Source organism: Alexandromys fortis, unplaced genomic scaffold (assembly GCF_014885135.2).
Source record: "Alexandromys fortis isolate MF-2015 unplaced genomic scaffold, M_Fortis_MF-2015_v1.1 scaffold_363, whole genome shotgun sequence".
In the NCBI taxonomy this organism is placed as follows: domain Eukaryota; kingdom Metazoa; phylum Chordata; class Mammalia; order Rodentia; family Cricetidae; genus Alexandromys; species Alexandromys fortis.
Window position 1 is genome coordinate 63,016 of NW_026068233.1, and position 21,178 is coordinate 84,193.

A 21,178-nucleotide genomic window follows, 5' to 3' on the forward strand; every position below is an offset into this window, starting at 1 on the left:
TATATATATTTCACTGACTTCCTGATTCTTTGGGCAGCTAAGAGGATACTAATAAAGGAATAGTTCACTAATAGTGAAGTCCAATACAGCACAAAAGGACTTCAGCAATGTTGGCTACAGTGACAATAGGCACCGCCATCCCACCCAGCCCTCCATGATCTCATTTCCCAAGCTATCCAACCTTGTCATCCTGCAGCGCTAGTGTGGGGCCTGTCTCGCCAGCACTGATGGTCTTGGTGGGGTGGATTACAGCTTGGCCTGGCTCAGGTTCAACAGATGCACACTGGCCTTTCATCACTGCTGTTTGGACCAGCTCCCTTCTGACAGTCTCTGGCCCAGTACTATGGACTTTCCATTGGCCAAACCTGATGTGGCTGTTTGAATGAAAAATGTCCACCAGTCTCTGGCATTTGGACACTTGATGGCAATTTTTGGAGTCTTAGGTGATGCAGACTTGCTGCAAAAAGTTGGGCTTTGAGATTAAAAGCCTTCAGTTTGCTGTTTCATGCTTGTAGTTAAGGCTATGAGCTCTCAGCTTCCTGTCGTCATGCCATGGCCTCTTATCCCTTCTAGAACCATAAACCTTAGTCAGAACCAACAAGAAAGTAACTGAAATACTTGAAAGCAGGCTGGGCTGGCCAATGACCTTCACCTCAGCACACCTTCATGCAGGGAGAAAGTGCAGCTCACACAGTAATGGGATAAGGGCCACCCCAGAGTATAATCATCCCCACGGTTTAATTACTTATGTTTTCTGTGGTCAGGCTTCAGAAGCGTCTGTCAAACGTTTCCCTAAAACCAGCCTGACACAAACCTCACCATATATTGCCCCCTTTGTAGACCATTCTTTCATCTCCTCTGTGGGGTTCAACCAAGACCCTAAAGCACTATACAGTCTTGACCCCACTAGTGAACACAATTCCATCTGTCACTTCTCTCACGCGGTTTCTCCAATAATGCCCGTCTGGGGATAGAAATATTATGTACCTTTCCCATCAGACAGCACTCAAGTCCCAGGAAATAATATAGACACTCAAATACAAAACAAAAACAAAAACTCCACAAATTCAATTCACGCTACTTTACATTTCCATAACATTTTACCATTTAATAGAAACTATATACAACAATTTTGCTATAATTTACACGAGGGAATCCACCAGACATTTACATAAGTTAAAGGCAAGGACAATTAAGGAGAGCCCAGATATATGAGGTGAGCTGCTTTTCAGTCACTAGGAACGGGGTTTCTACTGCCCAGCTATGTGGAACTGAGGAAAGGGTTGATCACAGGTCTTTAGATACAGACGGACAGACATGAACAGGCAGCACCTCAGGACCACAGCCCCTGCTTAGATGGATTTCATCCATGGCTTAGGAAATCATATCGCCAAAACGTCTCTTTCCCAGGCATAGTCTCCAATATTCATTCCATCCCAAAGGCAGAGATTACCAACACTCTCTTCCTTGCAAAGAATCCTGTAACTTTTAAATACTAAAGATCCATTCCTCACAAATTTGGCTTATGTTTGCTTTTAGCACTGTATAGGCCCGAAGAAACACCATGTAGTCTGGGTTGCCCCTGTTTAGTGAGAGATGACCAGAGATAAACTTGTTTGAAGAATGAGAAGTTCAGATCCACCAAAGTCAAGCAATTCTCAGAATGAACTATCAACTGATAGAAGTGGGCTCTGGTTTTCCATTTGCAGTAGCCAATCCACGCTGGGGGAATGATGTACAGGCTTTCTCTAAATTTCGAGGTCCCTGGGATCTGGACCCATCTCCAGACACCTGCATCTGGCCCTAATAAATAGAAGTTCTTTGGTTAGAGACTCATCCAATGGTTCTGAAACATAACCCTGATTTATCAATGCCCATTTACAGTAGCTACAAGAAAAAAGAAGTAACAACGTGGCTGCTCTCCCCAATACTTTGATGTCCCTGAGAATCAGAAGTCTGAAGCTGTCAAAGGACAGAACAGAGGGTTGTTTCTTCCAAATGAGAAAGTCATTCTCTACTGAGGTTCCAGAAGAGCTGCTAACTCACAGGAAGATAGTTCTTTAGGCCTCTGCTTGAAACCAACAGCTACAGTATAACTGCTAGTCTTCAGTTAGAGCCATTAGCAACCTCCCTCAGTCTATTCTTAAGAACAATTAGAACGATGAACTCTGCCTTTGAAGAAACAATTTACCCACCATCCTCCACTCAGATAAATGTATGCCCTACTCTTGAGGATTGGCAACCATCAGAAGTTCTATAGCTCATCTGGAAAATTAGTATAAGATGGGCATTCAAAGAGAGAAAAAGTTGTTTCATGTTTTGTTTTCGTCAGTGCTGCACATTAAACCCAGGACTTCATACCTTAACTGTAAGCATAGGTCTATGCTGGCTGGTTCTGTGTCAATTTAACAGTCTGGATCATTTTAGAACCTCAACTAAGAAAATGGGCCCGCCACACTGGTCTATGACCACTACTGGAGTACATCTTCTTTTTCTTTCTTTTAAATATTTATTTATTTATTATGTATACAATATTCTGTCTGTGTGTATGTCTGCAGGCCAGAAGAGGGCACCAGATGTCATTACAGATGGTTGTGAGCCACCATGTGGTTGCTGGGACTTGAATTCAGGACCTCAGGAAGAGCAGCCAGTGCTCCTAACCTCTAAGCCATCTCTCCAGCCCTGGAGTGCATTTTCTTGATTGATGTGGGAGGGCCAAGCTCACTGTAAGCAGTGCCACTCCTGAAGTCCTAGATGGTGTGAGAAAACCGGCCGAGCAAGCCAGCAGTGTTTCTCCATGGCCTCTACATCAGGTCCTGCTTCCAGGTTCCTGCTCTGACTTCTCCCAGATGAATTGTGACTTGAAGCATAAGATGAAATAAATCCTTTTCTCCCCAAGTTGCTTTTAATCATGCTGCTTATCACAATAGAAACCCAAGAACAATATCTATTGGTGAACTATATTTCTAGCTTGAAAGGGGTATTTCATTTTATGGTACCCACTGAGAAAACCACCATCTTGGGCACTTTTACACTGTTTGGAAATATACCCTACTCCCTGAACTCATGCGAATCCACAGGGAAAACCTCCGCCTGGCCTGGTCATTATATGAGGGAATCTAGCAAAGATTCAGTTGTCAAGATACCCACCGGGCCTCCAGCAATTTCTTTGAAGGAATGATCTTCGAGAGTTAGTGAAGGATCAAAAAGTAAGGGTGAAGGAGGACATGGCATGCCATCACCCACCACGTCCAGGTCCTGGGAAAGAAAGAGGAAAGCCTATCAGCAATATTTACAAAAATCAATGAGCTAAAATTGACATAATTTTCAGCAAAGTTCAAAGTTAATTCTCAGGTTCCCCTTTTCCCCTTGCTTAGAATGCTAAACCAATCAAACATGAGCCAACAATATTGAAAACTTTCTCTTAGCTGATAATGAAACATAAACAAGAAGCAGATTCCTAGGAGAAATCATAGAAGTATAGCAGTGACTAACATGAGTAGAGGAAGAGCAGGCTTAACAGGGAACCAATAGAAGAATCCAAGGAAAAGATACTAGTAATGACTGCACAACACATGAGTATCAATACCACTGAACTGTAAACTTGAAAGTGATTAAAGTGATAAATTTTATTATACATGTTTTATAATAAACACCAACAAAACAAAACAAACCCCCCAGGACAAGCAGATGACTCAATGAAAAGAGGTACTTGCTATAAGTGTGATGAACTGAGTTTGAACCCCAGAATCCACATGGAAAGAGAAAACAGACTCCTACAAAGTTGTGATGTACTTTTACACACGTGTACAGATAGAGAATACTTTTAAGAAGATGGCTCTAGGAGTAGTCACTTGCCATCAAGCCTACTGACTCATATTCAGTCCCCTAGCGCTACACAGTGGAGGGAAGAACGAATTCAGTGCATACCACAGCATGTAGACATGTATGTGCACTCACACGGGTGCATAATCGAAAATAAATGTAATAAAAAAAACCTATTCCCTCGGAGGCTAGTTACAGTCAGTCATCATCTAAGCTCCTCACTGAAGTGTATGGAAAGAACAATCAGCGACCAGATAAAATAACATGAAATCCGCTAGAAAACATTCACAAAGCAAGCAACTGAGAGAAAAGGAAGGTAGGAAAAGAGAAAGAACCACAGAAACTCAAACTTCTCTGAATGGCAAAGACAAAGTATTTGGCTAACTCCCTACTCCTAGCATAAGCTTCAGGTAGAACTGAAGTCAGGGTCTCTCACAGCAGACAGATGATCATCCTGAACTACATGTATTCCCAGTCCTCTCCTCTTCATTTCTACTTTGAGATGGATCTTACTAAGATGACCAGGCTAGCCTTGAACTCACCCTGCAGCTCAGGCAAGACTTGAACTTATGATGCTTCTGCTTCACCTCACAGTAGCTGGGATTACGGGCCTGTGCCACCTGGCCCAGCTAAGCCTCTGAGTTTTAAACTTAACATAGTTCAAGTATTCTGTTTAAAAAAAAAAAAAAAAAAGACATTATATTCTAGACTATACTTTTCCCACATGAATCAGCCATTCCCAGAGATAATGAGAATCAGCAGACCAAAGACATCGTTCTTGGCTCCTATCTGAAACCAACATTGATTTAGGGCCCAAGTCACTATAATGGTTCAAGTACTATGTCAATATAAGTCCCATGACACTTGACAATAGCACAGTTAATGCTTTTAAGTTACATCTAAGAACTTACAGGTGCCACATTAAAGAACAGACGGGGGAGGGAAAAGAAAAAGGACACTAAGTAAGAAAAGGTGACAGAGAAGCGTCTATGAGCAAAGCATGTTACACGCATATATAAGGAGACCACAAGGAAATCTACCATTTTACACAACTGTTAGGTACTAATAAAAAAAAGGTCAGTTTTTATTATTAGTGTACTAGCCACCAGGAATAAAAATCATAACCTCTTCATAATTAAGGTGGAGAAAACTGTCAAATTATCTATTCCCCTTAAAAGTCTAAAAGTCTGAAAGCTAATGCCAGACACAGAACTTGACTACCAGGAAGCAGGAAGCAAAGGCAAGAGGATCTCTGTGCCTGGTCTACTTTAACTAAAATAAACAAAAAGTCAACCATAATTCAACTGGGGGCCGGAGAAATAACTCAGCAGTTAAAGAGCACATGCTGTGCTTCCAGAAAACCCAGGTTCAATACTAGCACCACATGGAACTCCACACAGAACTAGAACTCAAGATCCAGATCTGACACAGCTTTTGACCTCTTAGGACACATACATGCAGGCAGAACACCCATACAAATAAAGACATATCCTAAAATAAATAAATAAAAAGTTTAAGAGCCATGCATGGGTGTGCATACCTTTAATCCCTGAACTCTGGAGGTAGGTAGAGGCAGGTAGATGTCTGAGAGAATTCAAGACCAGCCTGGGATACATAATGTATTCTTTTAAAATATCTTAAAAGACAGCAGCAATTTAAACACACTGCTCAGTGTAAGGAAAAACACAGAGAAACAGTCACAGTTACTAGTATCCATTACAGATGTACTGGAAATGTTCTCACAGGACTGAGACTGTGGATACTTTTGTTTCCTGCAATCTTTTTTAAAAGCTTGGGACCACTGTTCACAGCTCTTTCCACCCACCTGTACACAACATACACAAAGTCTATTTGTGAGAACAATTTCCTGCGAATGCCAGAGACTGGTCAAGAGATTCTTGTGTAGGAGTGGACAGGAAGCCTGCTCTGGGCTCTACTCCATAACTGGAGTCTCCCAGGTCCTCCCTCAGGAAAGGAGGTCTGTACTTGAAAAGTTTCCTCATCGCTAAGTACTTTAGCTCACTAGAAACAGAGAGGATAAGACATATTTTGAGTCTCTAGATCACAATAGGAAAAGAAAAAAATGTTAAGATTTATTTATAATATGGACAAGCACTCCAAAAGGCTTCATTTCCTGAGAGTCATATAAGGAGGTGTTTAAATTTCCCCTTAAAATTCGCACTCCAAATTTATGGCTAAGAGGTTTGCAGACTGCACCCTAAACTGCCCAGCTCTGAGAGCAAAACGGGATTGGCATCATCTCTCTCAAAACCATAGAGGGCAATGTAGTGTTCTACAAAACAAAATCCTTCCCAGGAACTTCAGCCCCTGGAAGAGGTGAACTCAAGGTCTTCTCTCTTGGTAGAGTTTTACATCACACATCAGTTAGTTGCCCCATCAATCTTCATTCTAAATCCCTCAACTCTGTGAATATAAGAAACTATGCAGGCTCAGTGGTTAGGATCATTTATTACTCTTGCAGAGGACCCAGGTTCGATTTCCAGCATTCACATGGTGGCTTACAACCTGATTTAACTTCAGTCCCAGGGGAATATAACCTCTTCAGGTTTCTGATACCAGGCATCCATAGGGTGCACATCATACATGCAGGCAAAACACACACATAAAATAAGTATTTTTTAAAAAGGAAAAAAAAAATCAAATGCCAGTCTTCTTAGGCCATGGTACAAAGCTGGGCTTAAAGTAGCAAGCAAAAATGATAGAAATATTCAGATCCCGTTCAGAACAGCATCAAAAATTAAATTAGAATTCAATCAAGTGAAATCCACAGATTGATTAAATTTTGGAATAAAACGTCAATTAAAAATAAACCTTCTTAGCTGGGCAGTGATGGCACACCTCTTTAATCCCAGCACTTGGGAGGCAGAGGCATGTGGACCTCAATGAGTTTGAAGCCAGGCTAGCCTACAAAGCAAGGAAGGAAAGTGAGGTATTGCAACACTCAGGAAGCAGAAGACAGTAGGATCTCTCTGAGTTTGAGGCCAGCCAGGTCTACAAAGCGACAGTCAAAGCTACACAGAGAATCCCTGTCTTGAAAAGCAAAACAAAACAAAAACTGAGAATTAAAGATTACTGTATTTCTTTTTGAGGTGGTAAAAACATCCTCAGATAGTAACAATAGCTGTCTGCATATAAATATCTACAATAATAATAATAATAAATCTCTGAACTCTTCTTCCAATCACATCCCAAAGTAATAAAGGAGGCCAGGCTGGGAGGTCTATGCCTCTAATGCCAACAAATATGAGACAGAAATAAAAAATCACGAGTTCAGGTTCAACTCAGGTTACACAATGAAGCCCTGTCTCACAACAGAAAAGTCTGGGAGGAAAAAAGGTAGGACAGAAAGTATATAATAAAGTAACAAACATATTCAACAACATCTGTATCATGTGAAAAGCTTTATCCATCCTCTTGACTGAAAACCACTAACTATTCTCACCACTAATAAACAGGGCCTTCTTTCAAGGACCAATCAGATTAGAGCTTATCTAACTTACATCACTGAACTCCAGTGGTAAACTCTCAGTGGGCTGAAGCTCGGCAGCACTCAAGTACAGATCCATGGGGCCGGCTTCCAGATCGTCTGGCACAGACAGTACCTGCTCGGGCTTATACATCTGAGGAGGCAACTGGAAATGCAGTGGACAGCAGGGATCCTCAGAGAGGCTTACAGGAACTGGTTTGTTGCAGGGTACCTCCTCAGATCCCTGGCAGCATTTGAAGAGAACCTGATTTGTATCCTGGCAAATATCTGCAGAAACAGTTAAGAAAACAGACCCAACCAATCGGAGGCGCACAGTACAGGCGCATACACCAGGCCAAACACACACATATACACCCCACTACTCAGAGAAAGACTATGCTTTTATAGAAACCCAAATGCAATGAGTAATTTTTAGTTCTTCAAATTACTGTCATTTTGCAGCACATAATTTTAGCCCTACCAATAATTTATAACTCATCTTCAATCTCTTTTCCAGGATTCTGGTCAGTTATACGAGCGACACTACAACCCTACGGCAGTGCTAAGAGGCAACAACACGCCAAGGAACATACACTGACAGAGAAAACCCATATCGTAACAAAGAAAAACAGAACATTGTTCCTAATAGCATGACACATTCACTTGGAACCGAAGAATTCACTATGTACCTCCTCATCTTCCCACCGTTACCTCTGAAGTGCTGGGGTCACAGGTATGAGCCACTATGACTGATTCTTAAAAAAACTTTTAAGGTAAATTTTTTTAGAAGTTGTTTATTTGTTGACACAGGGTCTCTTTACAAAGCCCTGGCACTCACTAGACCAGTCTGGCCTCAAACTCTGCTAGCCTCTGATTCCTGAGTGCTGGGATTAAAGGTATGCACCACCATAACCAGCTAAAAGGTTCTGTTTTGTTGTTTGTTTTAACTAGCTTACATAGCAATAGGCTTCCTTAAGTATTTTCACAGCCATTTGAGTTGATTCTCATCCATTAAACCTTCTCATTCCAGCACTCTCCCCACTTTACTATCCCATGTGCTCTATAGGCTCTAAACCCTCCTTTAAAGGCCCTTAAACCACTACCCCATACATCACGGGCACTTTGCAGTTTCCTGGCCTTCACCTAGCCCAGTTATGGTTTATGCATTCATCTTTAGAGCCCAATACTTTACATAAACATTTATATACTAAGAGCAGTAACTCTAAACAGCATGCGGTATCTAGTATACAACTGTAATCCCAGTACTAAGCCATTCAGACATTATTGTAAATCTCCCTTCCTATCAAAACAAGACTAAGAGAAGGTTCTATTCTCCACCTCTCTCCAGACAGGTAACAAGTTTCACAGCCCACCAGCAAATGTAGTTCTATACCAAAAAGCAAACTGTATAACAGTTTATATTTACAAATTAGAAAGAATGGGGGAAATAACCCTATTTTTTAAGTTTCTAATTTGAGTAAGTTAAAAACACACAAGTGGAGCTGGAGAGATGGTCAGAGGTTAAGAGCATCGCCTGCTCTTCCAAAAGTCCTGAGTTCAATTCCCAGCAACCACATGGTGGCTCACAACCATCTGTAATGAGGTCTGGTGCCCTCTTCTGGCCTGCAGACACATATGCAGACAGACACTGCATACATAATAAATACAATCTTTTAAAACATACATCAGGGCACTAACCACACAAAAGGACATCATCGCACAGAAGTTCACAGTACAGAACAATGTTCTGGGCAGAAAACCCACAGCAATCTTTTTTCTTGGTAATAGATTTAACATATATAAAACTTAAAAGAACAAAAGCTAAATCAATAATGAAGGAGTACAGAAAAATCTTGGAATGTCACTAAGACCAGCAGCTACCCACATCTGTCACCAAGGACCCAGTCCTTTCTTCAGCTCCCCTCTCCCCCACTTCACCCACCCTAGTAAGGGTCTCTGTAGCTAGTCAAGCACTACAGCTATAGAGCTGAGTGTCATATCCAGCCAGATGTTTCTTTCTAATGAATTGACCATAACATTTTAAAATTTCTGAAATGGCCAACAGACCATAGAAAGACATTTATTTAGGCACCTGCTTGAAACCAACAGCTTCAGCAAACTGAAGGCCTTGATTCAGGGCCAAAGTAAACAGAATCTTCAATTAAACTAGAAAATCAGAACCTAAGCAGGCGGTTTTAAAAGATACGAGTAAGGCAGTGTCTGGTCATTGGAAGAGACTGATTCGAGCAACGGACATCATCCACAAAGGCTAAGCACCTCTGACTGGAACGAGTGGTATGAGCCTAAAATTGAGAGAAGAAACACAAATAAACCCACACAAGAAGCACACAACTATAACATTATTCAGTTATAAAAGCAAAGTCAATTCACATTAAAAAAACCTGTTCACCAATATTTTGTTGTGCTGGATTTTTTGTTTTTGTTTTTCGAGACAGGGTTTCTCTGTAGCTCTGGCTGTCCTGGAACTCACTCTGCAGACCAGGTTGGCCTCAAACTTTGCCACCCTCTACCTCCCAAGTGCTGGGATTGCCTGACTTGGACATAGTGTGCTCAAGATGATTTTATCAATAAAGAGAATATGCACACCCAGAGATATATAAGCAAATTACCTGTTGAGCAGCCCCATCTGTAGCCAGCATTCTGCGTTCCTTCAGCTGCCTATGTAGTAAGGCTTCTACTCCATAGCGTTGACGATATCGCCTAAGACATTTTAGTCGCTTTAAATTCTCTCTTTCTTTGGCTAAAAGTCCCTCTGGGCCAGTCAGGAGACTACTACCTAGAGAACCACAGAAATCAAAATTTTCAAACAGGATGTCAATCTATCTGGTCTTGAACTCACAGCAAACTCCCTACCCTGCTTCTCAAGTACTGGGATACTTACTATACACCCTCATCACTAAAACAAGTCAAAGTGTAACTTGTAACCAAGGATCCATTTCCAAATCTAAGCAAACAAGGACTCACTACACGACAGGCAGATTCAACTACATCAAACTTGCCTAAAGCTTCATGTTCCACTTTTCGGTTGTGTAAGTAACGGCGCTTCTTCTCTTTGAGTAGGTGTTGTAGTCGTTTAAACTGATCAATGTACAAAGACTGCAACCGAATTAGCTTTTCTCTCATAATAAGAGCCACTTCTTCAGCTGTGTAGACACCAGCATGTCTGGAATAAAAGAATAAATTCAGCGAAACATTAAAAAGGCAGCAATAATAATGAATGACAAGCATGGTGATACCTGCCTATGATCCCGGCACTTAGGTGGAGACTCAAGGATCAGTTAAAAGCCTGCCTAGACCAGGCAGCAAATTCAAGGTCAACCTAGATATGAAACCCTATCTCAAAACAAAACAATAAAAGTCTAAAAATAGACTCAATTTGTATTAGTTTTTGATAAAGGCAATGCTGACACACCTTAGTAAATAGGAATATTTTTTATTTATTTATACATGCAAGTATAAGGGAGGCCCTTAGTTCCATCTTCAGCACTAAGAACAAACAAACCAACAAAAGGTGCGTGGTGGCGCACGCCTTTAATCCCAGCACTTGGGAGGCAGAGGCAGGCGGATCTCTGTGAGTTCGAGACCAGCCTGGTCTACAAGAGCTAATTCCAGGACAGGCTCCAAAACCACAGAGAAAACCTGTCTCGAAAAACCAAAAAATAAAAAAATAAATAAAATAATAATAATAATAATAAAGGTCCCAACGATCCAGTGCCCTCCCCCGTGTGCATCTGGGCTGCACATGAGTGCTAATGAAGCTGTCAGGTGCCAGGGGCTGAAGTCAGAGGGACTCTTGAGTGTCCCGCATGGGTGCTGGGACCTGAACAATTCTTTTTGTTTTTTAATTTATTAGATTTTTAAAAAAATACCAATCCCCCTCCCATTCCCTCCACACACCCTCCCACCTCACCCCCTCACCATCCTCAGAGAGGGTAAGGCACATTGCCTTGTGGAAGGTCCAAGGCCCTACCTACTACATCTAGGCTGAGCAAGGTATACATCCAAAGAGAATAGGATCCCCAAAAGCCAGTACATGCAGTAGGGATAAATCCTGGTGCCACTGCCTCAGTCTGCCCCAGACATGCAACTGTCAACCACATTCAGAGGAACTAGTTTGGTCCTAAACTTGTTCCTTCCCAATCCGGCTGGAGTTGGTGAGCTCCCATTAGCTCAGGCAAACTTGAACAGATTCTTTGTAAAAAGAGACTAAAGGGAGGGAGGTCTCTCCACAAAAGGATACCAAAATGTTATCTCAGAAAACGGAACTAGAGGGGAGATGTCTCATTGTTTACATATTTAAAAGAAAGATATGAAACATCAAAATTTTACTAACTAATCTATGTTCTACTTTTACACAGTAATTTAACAGAGACCCTCTGGTCAGAACAAATTAGTATTTTAATTATAAATATAGCAGGGACAGAAGATGGCCCAATGGTTGAAAGCAGAGGCCCTCAGGCTGATTTCCAGCACTCAGAGCTCATAATTCCTATGAGTTCAGGGGATCCAGCACCCTTTCTGGGCCTCCATGTGCAGACACAAAAACATCAAATGACTCCATGACTTCTAATTTTCCTTTAAATACCATCTTATACTGAGACTTTCTTGCCTTCAAAGCATGGTCCAGGGGATACAGCTCGAAGGTCAAGTTCTGGTAAAATGCATGTATATGCACGCAAAGCCCAAAATCTAGGAAGACTACACACCAATGTATAATTTGGCTGCCAGACACAAACTTCAAAGGTAGCCTAGAGATTAATATAACCATAGACTCCTGTTTCTGAATTAAAACAATTAAAAACTGAAAGATTAACTATTAATTAAAAAAAAATTAACCTGCGGTGGTGGCGCACGCCTTTAATCCCAGTACTCTGAGGCAGAGGCAGGCAAATCCCTGTAAACTCAAAGCCAGCCTGGTCTACAAAGTGAGTTCTAATTTAGCAACAGATACAAAGAGAAGCCCTGTCCTGAAAGAAAAAAAAATAAATTAGCCAGACATAGTGGATCTTGTAATCCCAGGCAGGAAGAACTCTGTGAGTTAGAGGGCTGCCTGGTCTACAAAGTGAGTTCCAGGAAAGTCATGGCTATGCAGAAAAACCCTGTCTTGAGGAGAAAAAAAAATCATTTAATTAAAAATTTCATTTTAAAGTTGGGCAGTGGTAACGTACCCCCAGCACTCAGGAGGCAGAAGCAGGCAGATCTCAGTGAGTTCGAGGTCAGCCTGGTCTACAAAGCAAGTTGCAGGAGCTTTAAAAATGAAATTGTTAAGATTGTTTTACAAAGCAATTTAATGGTTAATCTAAAGAAAAATCCCATCTATAACTATAGTGAGAAAAAAGTTACAATTACTGCAGTGCATTCAGTGTAATCATCAACAATATAAATACCCACCCAGCAACTGTGCCACACTGCTTTAAACCCAGTACCAGGGAGGTAGCAGCAGGCGGATCTGAGTTCCAAGCCACTCTGGTCTACAGAGTGAGTGAGTTCCAGGGCAATCAGGGCTACTCAGAAAAACACTGTCTCAAAAACCAATACATATATATGCACTCTTCTGTAATAAGTGAAGATAAACACCGTCTAATCGCTAAGATGATTAAAAACTAGAACTAGAAGAAACAAAAACTGAGCCAGTCAGACATACATAATGAGACTGTGCTCAAAAAAAAAAAAAAACCAGAGATCTGAAGTGGCAATGTTTTGATATTTCTGCAACTCTCAAGATGACCAGGGGCTGCAGCAAACCTTAAAATGTACATTTTGGGTTTCTACATCAGTTTTCCTTTCATTAGACATGAAACCAAATAAACTACTCAAAACTGTTATTTCCCATTTAGAAAGTCAGAACCATAGAATTTTGCAGCAAGTGCCCGAGTATAATTAGCTATTATTTCTGAGATTTAGGACAAGTACCTATTTAAATCCATTTTCTCTTCTCTAGCCAGTCAGTGCTTATCCTCCCATTCCTATGTCAAAAAATCTCCTTTCTTCCCTACAGCATCTCATGGGAATAACTTTAGTTACAAAACTTCCACAAAGAATCAAGAGATCTTGCCTTGGAGCAAGATGGCGTTGAAGCACGACACAAACCCACCTATATGTATTAATTAACCACATGCCACACTACATTTTACACTCTAACTCCGTAAGATATGTAAAAGTCTTATGTGGAGTTACAACTTACTTTAGGGGATCTTCTTGATCACTGTCTATGCTATCAGCTTCACTGTCAGGGTCACCTCTCCATGTCTGATCCACAGTAATGGGTTCCTGATCCCCATCACTCCAGCTGTCTTCATCTGAGGCAAGGAAGGGAGAGCAGCCATTAAGACTTCCCACCTCTGTAACTCCACACATGAAGCTACATTACTTAAGAGATCAACTTAAAACCTTAAAATTCAAATTTTTAAGTTCTTAAGAATAACAGAAGGAAAGGTCACCAGCTCAGGAGAGTGCTTCTAAGCAAACTCTAAACGCAGAACAACTAACAACAGCAACAGCAACCCTGAAGCCTCCGAATCCCAAGACAACCACAAATACACCAAGCATTGCACTAAGCCACATTCATTCTTCAGCGCCTTCTACTGCACTCAGGAGAGAAGACTTACATCCTTACCCAGTATTCGGCTGGCTTCACTTCGACTGCTCTCTGGGGTCTGAGAGCCCAGCTCTGTTTTTGCGTATGAGCTCAACTGGCACAAGAGGGTTTCACCCATAGGGCCTGGATTATTCTTCTTCATTTGAGCATGAAGTGCTAGAGCATTCCTTCGAGCATGTTCAGCACAGAAAGACACCCTAAGGAAGCAAAACATTAACATTTAATAAGCTCTCTCTTGAAAGGAGTCAGCAATATTCAGTCACCAATTAATTTTTTTGTCTTTAGGAAATTTAAAATTATTATATTCATGCCTTGAAAACCAGTGTGAGCCAGGTGATGGTGCCACGCGCCTTTAATCCCAGCAGGCAGAGGCAGGTGGATTTCAGTGAGTTCAAGGCCAGCCTGGTCTACAAGAGCTAGTTCCAGGACAGGCTCCAAAGGTACAGAGAAACCCTGCCTCAAAAAAATGAGGGGGGGGGGGAGGCAGAAAACCAGTGTGAAAGGAAAGTCAGGGGTGGTGGCACGTGCCTTTAATCCCAGCACTCAGAAGGCAGAAGTGTATCTCCAAGTTCAACCTGGTCTAGAGTGAGTTAAAAGACGGGGCAACAGAATGAGACGCTGTCTCAAAAGAAACACAAATCTGAATCAGAAATTTAACAGCCCCCAAGTCAACCTACTTAGAATTTTGTTTTTGTTTTGTGTGGTACGTGTTGCTCAAAGTCAAATCCAGAGCTCCATGCATGGAAGGTCTCTAACACCAAGCTACTTCCCAAGCCCACACTAGTTGTTATTAAAGAGAAAGCCAAGTAGCTTAACCAGTGTTCTAGTCAGACAAAACATTCTAACCATAAATACATTAACAATATCTCATGGAAAATCAGAGACACTTTTAGTTTTCAAAACTAAGTCTGGAAACACATTTTACTATCAATCCACTTTAGATAGATGGTTCAATTTTAAAACTGAAAGATGGGGCTGGAGAGATGGCTCAGAGGTTAAGAGCATGGGCTGCTCTTACGGAGAGGTCCTGAGTTCAATTCCCAGCAACCACGTGGTGGCTCACAACCATATGTGATGAGATCTGGCGCCCTCTTCTGGCTTTCAGGTATACATGGAGGCCGAACACTGTGTACATAATAAATAAATAAATCTCTAAAAAATAAAATAAAATTAAAACTCAAAGATGTATACAAATACCTAGTAAAGTCATATTCCTGCACAGGTTAAGCACATATATAATAAAAGCTCTTAAGTCCCTTCCAGAGCACACACTATACACTGTTCCTACCATTTAACAAGGAATAAGGCTGGGCAGGTGAGCCAGCACTCCAGCATTAAGAATTAACTTGCGGGCCAATTCAATGACTCAGCAAACAAAAGCACCCACCGGACAGCCTGACCACCTGAGTCCCATCCCCAACCCCTTGGTGGAAGGAGAACTCGGGAAACCGTCCTCTAACCACGTGTGTGGTAGCCCACGTGCACATAATAAATGTTTAAAAATAAAAAACTTAAGGCTGAGTATGGCTGTGCAGACAGTAATCTCTGAGGCAGAAGACTTAGGAGTTCATAATTAGTCTGGACCACAGTTTAAAAAAAAAAAATCAATTTTACAAGTAAGCAATTACCCCTGCCTTAGGTGTCCTTCCAGTTCTCACCATTGGGGAAGGTTTTTCGAGACAGGGTTTCTCTGTGTACCCCTGACTATAATGGAACTCAGATCCCATCCCCTGCCTCTGCCTCCCAGTGCCCGGATTAAAGGCGTGTGCCACCATCAGTTCTGATGATTTTAATATTTTGATTCCCTCCCAAAGAATATATCCTTGACCCTCCAGATATGACAAAGCCTACACACTATGATCCTCTCTCACTTTCCAATAGAAGTCGGGACAAGCGTGGTGGTGCACCCACGACTCAGGAGGTAGATCTCTGTATGTGCTAGGACAGCCTGGGGTAGTGAATTCCAGGGCAACCAGAGCTAGAAACATTGGCCTTGTCCAAAAAAAAAAAAAAAAAAACCCACACCTCGAAGGCCAAAAGCTTGCCAAGACGGGGCTGAAGAGGAGGCTCAGTGTTAAGAGCAAAGGCTGCTACTCTTACTAGAGGATCCGGGTTTGAGTCCCAACAACCATCTATAATTTCAGTTCTAGGGGACCCAGTGCCTTCTTCTAGCCTCTGCAGGCGTCAACCATGAACGTAGTACACAAACATAACACGCAGGTAAAATACCCATACGCATAATTTTTTAAGAAACATTGTATAAGGGTTGCAAAAGTGTTTCAAACCAGCTTGGTCCACACGGAGTTCCAGGCATAGAATGAGACCATCTCAGAAAAATGCAGAACGACAAAGGGGCCGGCCCGGTGGCTCTGCGGGTCAGGCTTAACGACCCACGAGGTAGAAGAACGGACTCCAGCATATCGTCCTCTGACCTCCACACGTGCGAGACACGAGAACGCGCCGCCCCCACCCACAACACACTACCAACTAGAAATAAATGTTTTCAAATGAAATAAAAAAATAAAAAGCTAATGGCAGGAGGTTTGGGTGTTGCAACAGGCTCGGCGACACGTGTGCTTTGCGCGCACGAGCCTCAGCACGCATCCACATACCACACACACACACACACACACACCCACAGGGATCTACACATACCCATCTTTCTTCTCGGGCTTTGGGGCAGCACTGGGACACCGTTTTCCATTCTTCGTCGATATGTAACTACATTGTTTGAAAGGTGCATTCTTGTCTTCAAGAATATGCTTAATGCAAAACTCCTGCCCCTCCAGACGCGGTTGAGAGCATGGGCGGTGAGGAAATGAACAAGAAAGGGGCTCCTGCGATCTGGGCACTGGGGTGATCCTCCCCCGATTCGTTGGCAAGACGTGAATCCGAATCCTGTTCATACCAAAACCTGCAGGGGTGTGGGAGGCACACAAAAGATCGAAATGGCCTTAACCTTGCCTAAAGTCCTTGTCTGCGTTCTTCCGCGGGTCGGTCGGCAGGGCGAGGGTCGCGCCCTCCCCTCCGTGCCGCCGCCCTCAGGGCTGCTGGTGCTAAGTCACCCACTCACCTCCCCGCCGCCCGCCGCCCCGGCCCGACCACGTTGGCCGAATCCCCACAGCGGCAGACCGGAAGCGCGGCGCCCCGCCCCCACACCCCGGCACGCCGCCTTTGTCCCGGCCGCCTCGGAGCTCACAAGCCCCGGCCCGCAGAGCCTAGTCCTGCAAGCGCCATCTTGTCGTACGGCTCCCGGCGCCAGAGAACCCCCGGTTCCCGACAGCCTAGCAATCAAGAGTGACCCCGACGCTGATAGAGACGAAGTGCCGCGCTGACCTGACAGAAAGGACGACCGGCAACCTAACAGCAAAGGTGAAGCGCCAGCCGCGGCGCCATCTTACCTCCCCGCCGCGCTACGCCGCGCAGCTCACCCTCTGGCCGCTCTGGCCGCTCGGAACACGGCCGCGCGGCCCCTGAACGCTGATTGGTCGCTGCTCTGCCGGTGATGTGCTGCTATTGGTCAAAGGCAACACATCAGCCCGAGGGAGGCGGGGCGGTGAGAAACTTCGCGAGGTGAATGGTTGAGGTGAACTGTCTGTCAGAAACTCGGCCCGTGATTGGGCCATCGGAAAGGCGGGCCGCAGCCGGTCTCCAGGTCCGGATATTTTCCCGTCTCAGTGTGGTTCGCCTCTGACGGCCATGGGCTCCAGTCCTCTCAGGCAGCTACTTTGTTACCTTTCCTACACAGCAGGTAAAAAATTGGACAAGGCTGACCTGTTTATACATGAAAAGGCTTTATTAGTTTTCTATTGTGGAGTTGATCGTAAAGAGAGAATCTACAAACGTAGAAATAGCAAAAAGAAATAATAACAGTGCTATGGTAAGAAAATGGACAAGGGGAAAGAGAAAAACAATTGACTTCTAATTACGGAAAAATTCTAAATCCAAAGCGGGCCAAAAAAGTAATACATAGAATCGCTTCCTTCTAAGTAAGTGTATTGAGGAAGCAGATACCAAACAGTCAGATACTGCAAGATTCTGCTGTTTCTGTGTGTTTGCAAGTGTGCCAGTGAAGGCCAGAAGATGATTGATGTCCTCTTCTATCCAGCTCTACCTTACTCTCTCCTGGCAGGTGGTGGCACGGGTCTTTAATCCCAGCACCGGGGGACCAACCATCTACACAGTGAGTTCCCGGACTGCTAGGGCTACACAGAGAAACCCCATCTCAAAAGAAAAAAAAAAAAAAAGTAGAGGCCACCAGGTACGGTAGCATACACCAGTAATCTAAGATCTGAGGACTCTGGAGATAGAGGCAGGGTCTGGTAACCCGGAGCTCACCTTTCATATATTCAGGTAGACCAGGCTAGGCTGGCCTTGAACTCAGAGATCCACCTGCCTCTGCCTCCTGGGTGCTGGGATTAAAAGTGCGCCACCACGACCTGGTGGAGCTATTTTTTTTTAAAGTATTATCTCATTTATTTATTTATTTATTTGGGAATGTCACATGTGTGGAGTTCAGAGAACAATTTGCAAGTCAGTCCTCTCCTACCATGTGGGTTAAGAGAATCAACTGGGCCATCAGACTTGGCTCCAAGAGCCCTCACCACTAAGCAGTTTTTGTTTTAGTTTGTTGTTGTTCTGACTAGGCTGGTGGCCAATAATCCTTATTATTCTCTAGTCTCTGCCTCCTCCCCCATGCCCCGCCCCAGCACTGGAGTTGCCTCCACGCCTGGCCTTTTTCCATGAGTGCTGAACACTGGAACTCAACTCCTCACAGCTCGGCACTGTACCCACTGAACCTGCTGCTCAGCTCCCTTTCTAAGTTCTGAGCATTCTGCGCACTTTCCCATTAGCTCTCCTGTATCTCGTTGATCTGTATGTGGACTGCTGGCCTGGACCCTTCTTTGGAATGTGAAAGTCTACAATTTTGTCATTTTTTTCCCCAGACCATTGTGATTTAACTGGACTTGGTCCTATTGGATGCAAAGTCCTCCATTTGTGTCATTTCCAGGTCAACTACTCAAGGACATCACCCCACTTCTGTTTTCTGAATCTTCCAAAGCATATGCATATGCTGTGATTTCTCCTATTCAAAAAGTAACAATGTGCCGGGCGGTGGTGGCCCACGCCTTTAATCCCAGCACTCGGGAGGCAGAGGCAGGTGGATCTCTGTGAGTTCGAGACCAGCCTGGTCTACAGAGCTAGTTCCAGGACAGGCTCCAAAGCCACAGAGAAACCCTGTCTTGAAAAACCAAAAAAAAAAAAAAAAGTAACAATGTTTATCTTGCCTCTTCCAGCTACTACCTCTATTGCTGTACCTAAGCCAGGATCTCCTTATCCAGCCCAGTTCAGTCTCAGATTCTCCTGCCCCAGCCTCTTTCATGCTGGGGTGTGTCATTCCCAGCTCCCTTATTCTCTCTTGAATCTTCTCCAGGTAGAATTCTCCCCACAGCAAACTGATAGTCAAGTTTATATGTGACCTTTCACTTTGTTAATTCAAATGAAGTTTCTAGGCTTCACTTTTAAGACAATTTTGCAAGATCTGCCCACAGACAGTCTCTGTAGTCCAGACTGTCCTGAAATCCATGGCAATCCTTCTGCCTCAATTTCCCAACAGTTGGAATTAGAGGCATGAGCTACTGTGTGCAGCAACTTGTGTTTAGACACTCACAGGTGAGCTCACCTTTGTTTGTGAATATGGAAACCAAGTGTCACTCAATTTCCAGTGTCCTCTTACTGTACCCAACTCCACCTCTCCTCCCCGGCACTGGGATTACAGGTGCATCACCACACCCAATGTATGTGGGTGCCAGGATCCAAACTCAGATCCTCACGTTTGCACCCCGAGCACTTTACCACTGAGCCTTCTTAAAACATTTTCTAGATCCCTGTACTCTAGTTCCCTTTCCTCAGTCGCCCATTCTTGTCATTTGAGTCTCTTGTTCATTATCCTCCCTACACCAAGTTTTGAAAACAATACTTTCCTCTCTCATTGTCTTATTCCATTCATAAACTGATGGTTCCCAAGTAGGTACCACTACCCTGAACCTTGCTTTGAATGGCACACTCTACATCCATCCGTCCAGTAGACCTCCATGGATGTCTACACTAAATTTCTAATTTAATGCTAAGGCAAGTTTCCTGTTCCTGTTTTCATAAACAGTAGCTCTATTCTTCCAGTTGGTTAAGTCAAACAGTCATCCTTGACCTCCCTCTGACTTTACAGCAAATCCCACCAACTATCTCAATGACTCATTACAATTCTCATTGCTTCCAGCACTTTTGGAGCCACCTTATCTCTTCTAAGTTGAGTCTGTCCTCTCCTGCCCCCTCCTCTACCCAAAATAAAGAAAATAGACAAAATGACCAGAACCCACGGTTTTTTGTTTTTAAAGAAGTGTCCTTTCTCCATAGGGCTGGAGAGGTGGTTCAGCAATAAAGAACACTCACTGGATGCTCTTCCAGAGGACCTGGGTTCTATTCCAAGCACCCACAGGATGGCTCACAGCTGTAGCCACTCTAATTCCAGTGTCAGGGGATATGATACCTCACAGGCATACATGTAGTTAAAACACCAATATTACATAAAATAAAAATAAATTACTTTTAAAGTGTCTTTTTTATTGTATTTATTTGGGTGTGGAGACACATGTATGGAGCTTAAAGGGTAAACCAGTGGAAGTTATTTTTCTCCTACCACGTGGGTCCCAGGGATTGAGGCTCGGCACTGAGCAGCTCTACCCACTAGGCCATCTCATCAGCTCTCCTTTTAAACTACTGGTAATCCTAAAGTTTGCCAAACTTGCTGCAGTTCTTTTCCTCTAAGTGTATAACTGGTGTAGTGCCCATAGTTTCTCTACATTATCAATTTAACTTTTCTTCTTCAAAATGTAATTCTACCAGGTGTGGCAGAACATGCCAGTAATTGATCTCAGCACTCAAGACCTTGGGTGTAGCAAGAAAATGCCATTTGAAGCCAGCTGAGCTACACAATGAAACTGTCTTGAGCAAAACATACTGTCTGCCAAAAACATCATTGTGGATTTTCAAAGATGCAAGCTACAGTTATAAATTATATCTTGGTGCTTGGTAGATGAGTGTTTTAAGCTTTGCTACCACAGTAAAGCTGTCGTTTTTTGTTTGGTTTTGCCCTTCCAGATACTCATGCAACAATGTAAGTGAAGAGTCTTGTCCCCCCCCACTACAGCATACTTTACACCATCAGGTTCACTGTTGTAGTTAAATCT

At 43.2% G+C, this 21,178-nt stretch overlaps 1 protein-coding gene, 1 long non-coding RNA gene and 2 other non-coding genes across 7 annotated transcripts; 1 reads left to right on the plus strand and 3 right to left on the minus strand.

The window, feature by feature from the left end:
- Positions 1-1,081: 1,081 nt before the first annotated feature.
- Kansl2 (KAT8 regulatory NSL complex subunit 2) lies at positions 1,082-17,403 on the minus strand. 4 transcript variants are annotated; one of them, XM_050130880.1, is made up of 10 exons: positions 17,333-17,403; positions 16,587-16,845; positions 13,950-14,128; positions 13,518-13,632; positions 10,333-10,496; positions 9,943-10,109; positions 9,519-9,615; positions 7,347-7,600; positions 3,151-3,258; positions 1,082-1,803 (listed from the first exon to the last, which is right to left on the minus strand). In XM_050130880.1, exons 2-10 carry the CDS (start codon positions 16,835-16,837, stop codon positions 1,672-1,674), a joined length of 1,467 nt encoding a protein of 488 aa, XP_049986837.1. In that variant the 5' UTR covers positions 16,838-16,845; positions 17,333-17,403; the 3' UTR covers positions 1,082-1,671. The 4 variants fall into 4 exon arrangements, 3 of the variants coding, with proteins under 3 accessions (XP_049986837.1, XP_049986835.1, XP_049986836.1); XM_050130878.1 differs by having other exon boundaries at positions 9,943-10,105; positions 10,329-10,496; positions 17,268-17,394; XM_050130879.1 differs by having other exon boundaries at positions 17,268-17,392.
- On the minus strand, positions 1,984-2,120 carry LOC126493785 (small nucleolar RNA SNORA2/SNORA34 family). The gene has a single exon (XR_007589886.1). It is a non-coding gene; the product is annotated as a small nucleolar RNA SNORA2/SNORA34 family (small nucleolar RNA).
- Positions 9,319-9,455, minus strand: LOC126493784 (small nucleolar RNA SNORA2/SNORA34 family). The gene has a single exon (XR_007589885.1). It is a non-coding gene; the product is annotated as a small nucleolar RNA SNORA2/SNORA34 family (small nucleolar RNA).
- A 164-nt stretch (positions 17,404-17,567) lies between the features above and the next one.
- Positions 17,568-20,542, plus strand: LOC126493771 (uncharacterized). The gene is made up of 3 exons (XR_007589884.1): positions 17,568-17,682; positions 18,064-18,114; positions 20,346-20,542. It is a non-coding gene; the product is annotated as an uncharacterized lncRNA (long non-coding RNA).
- Positions 20,543-21,178: the final 636 nt, after the last annotated feature.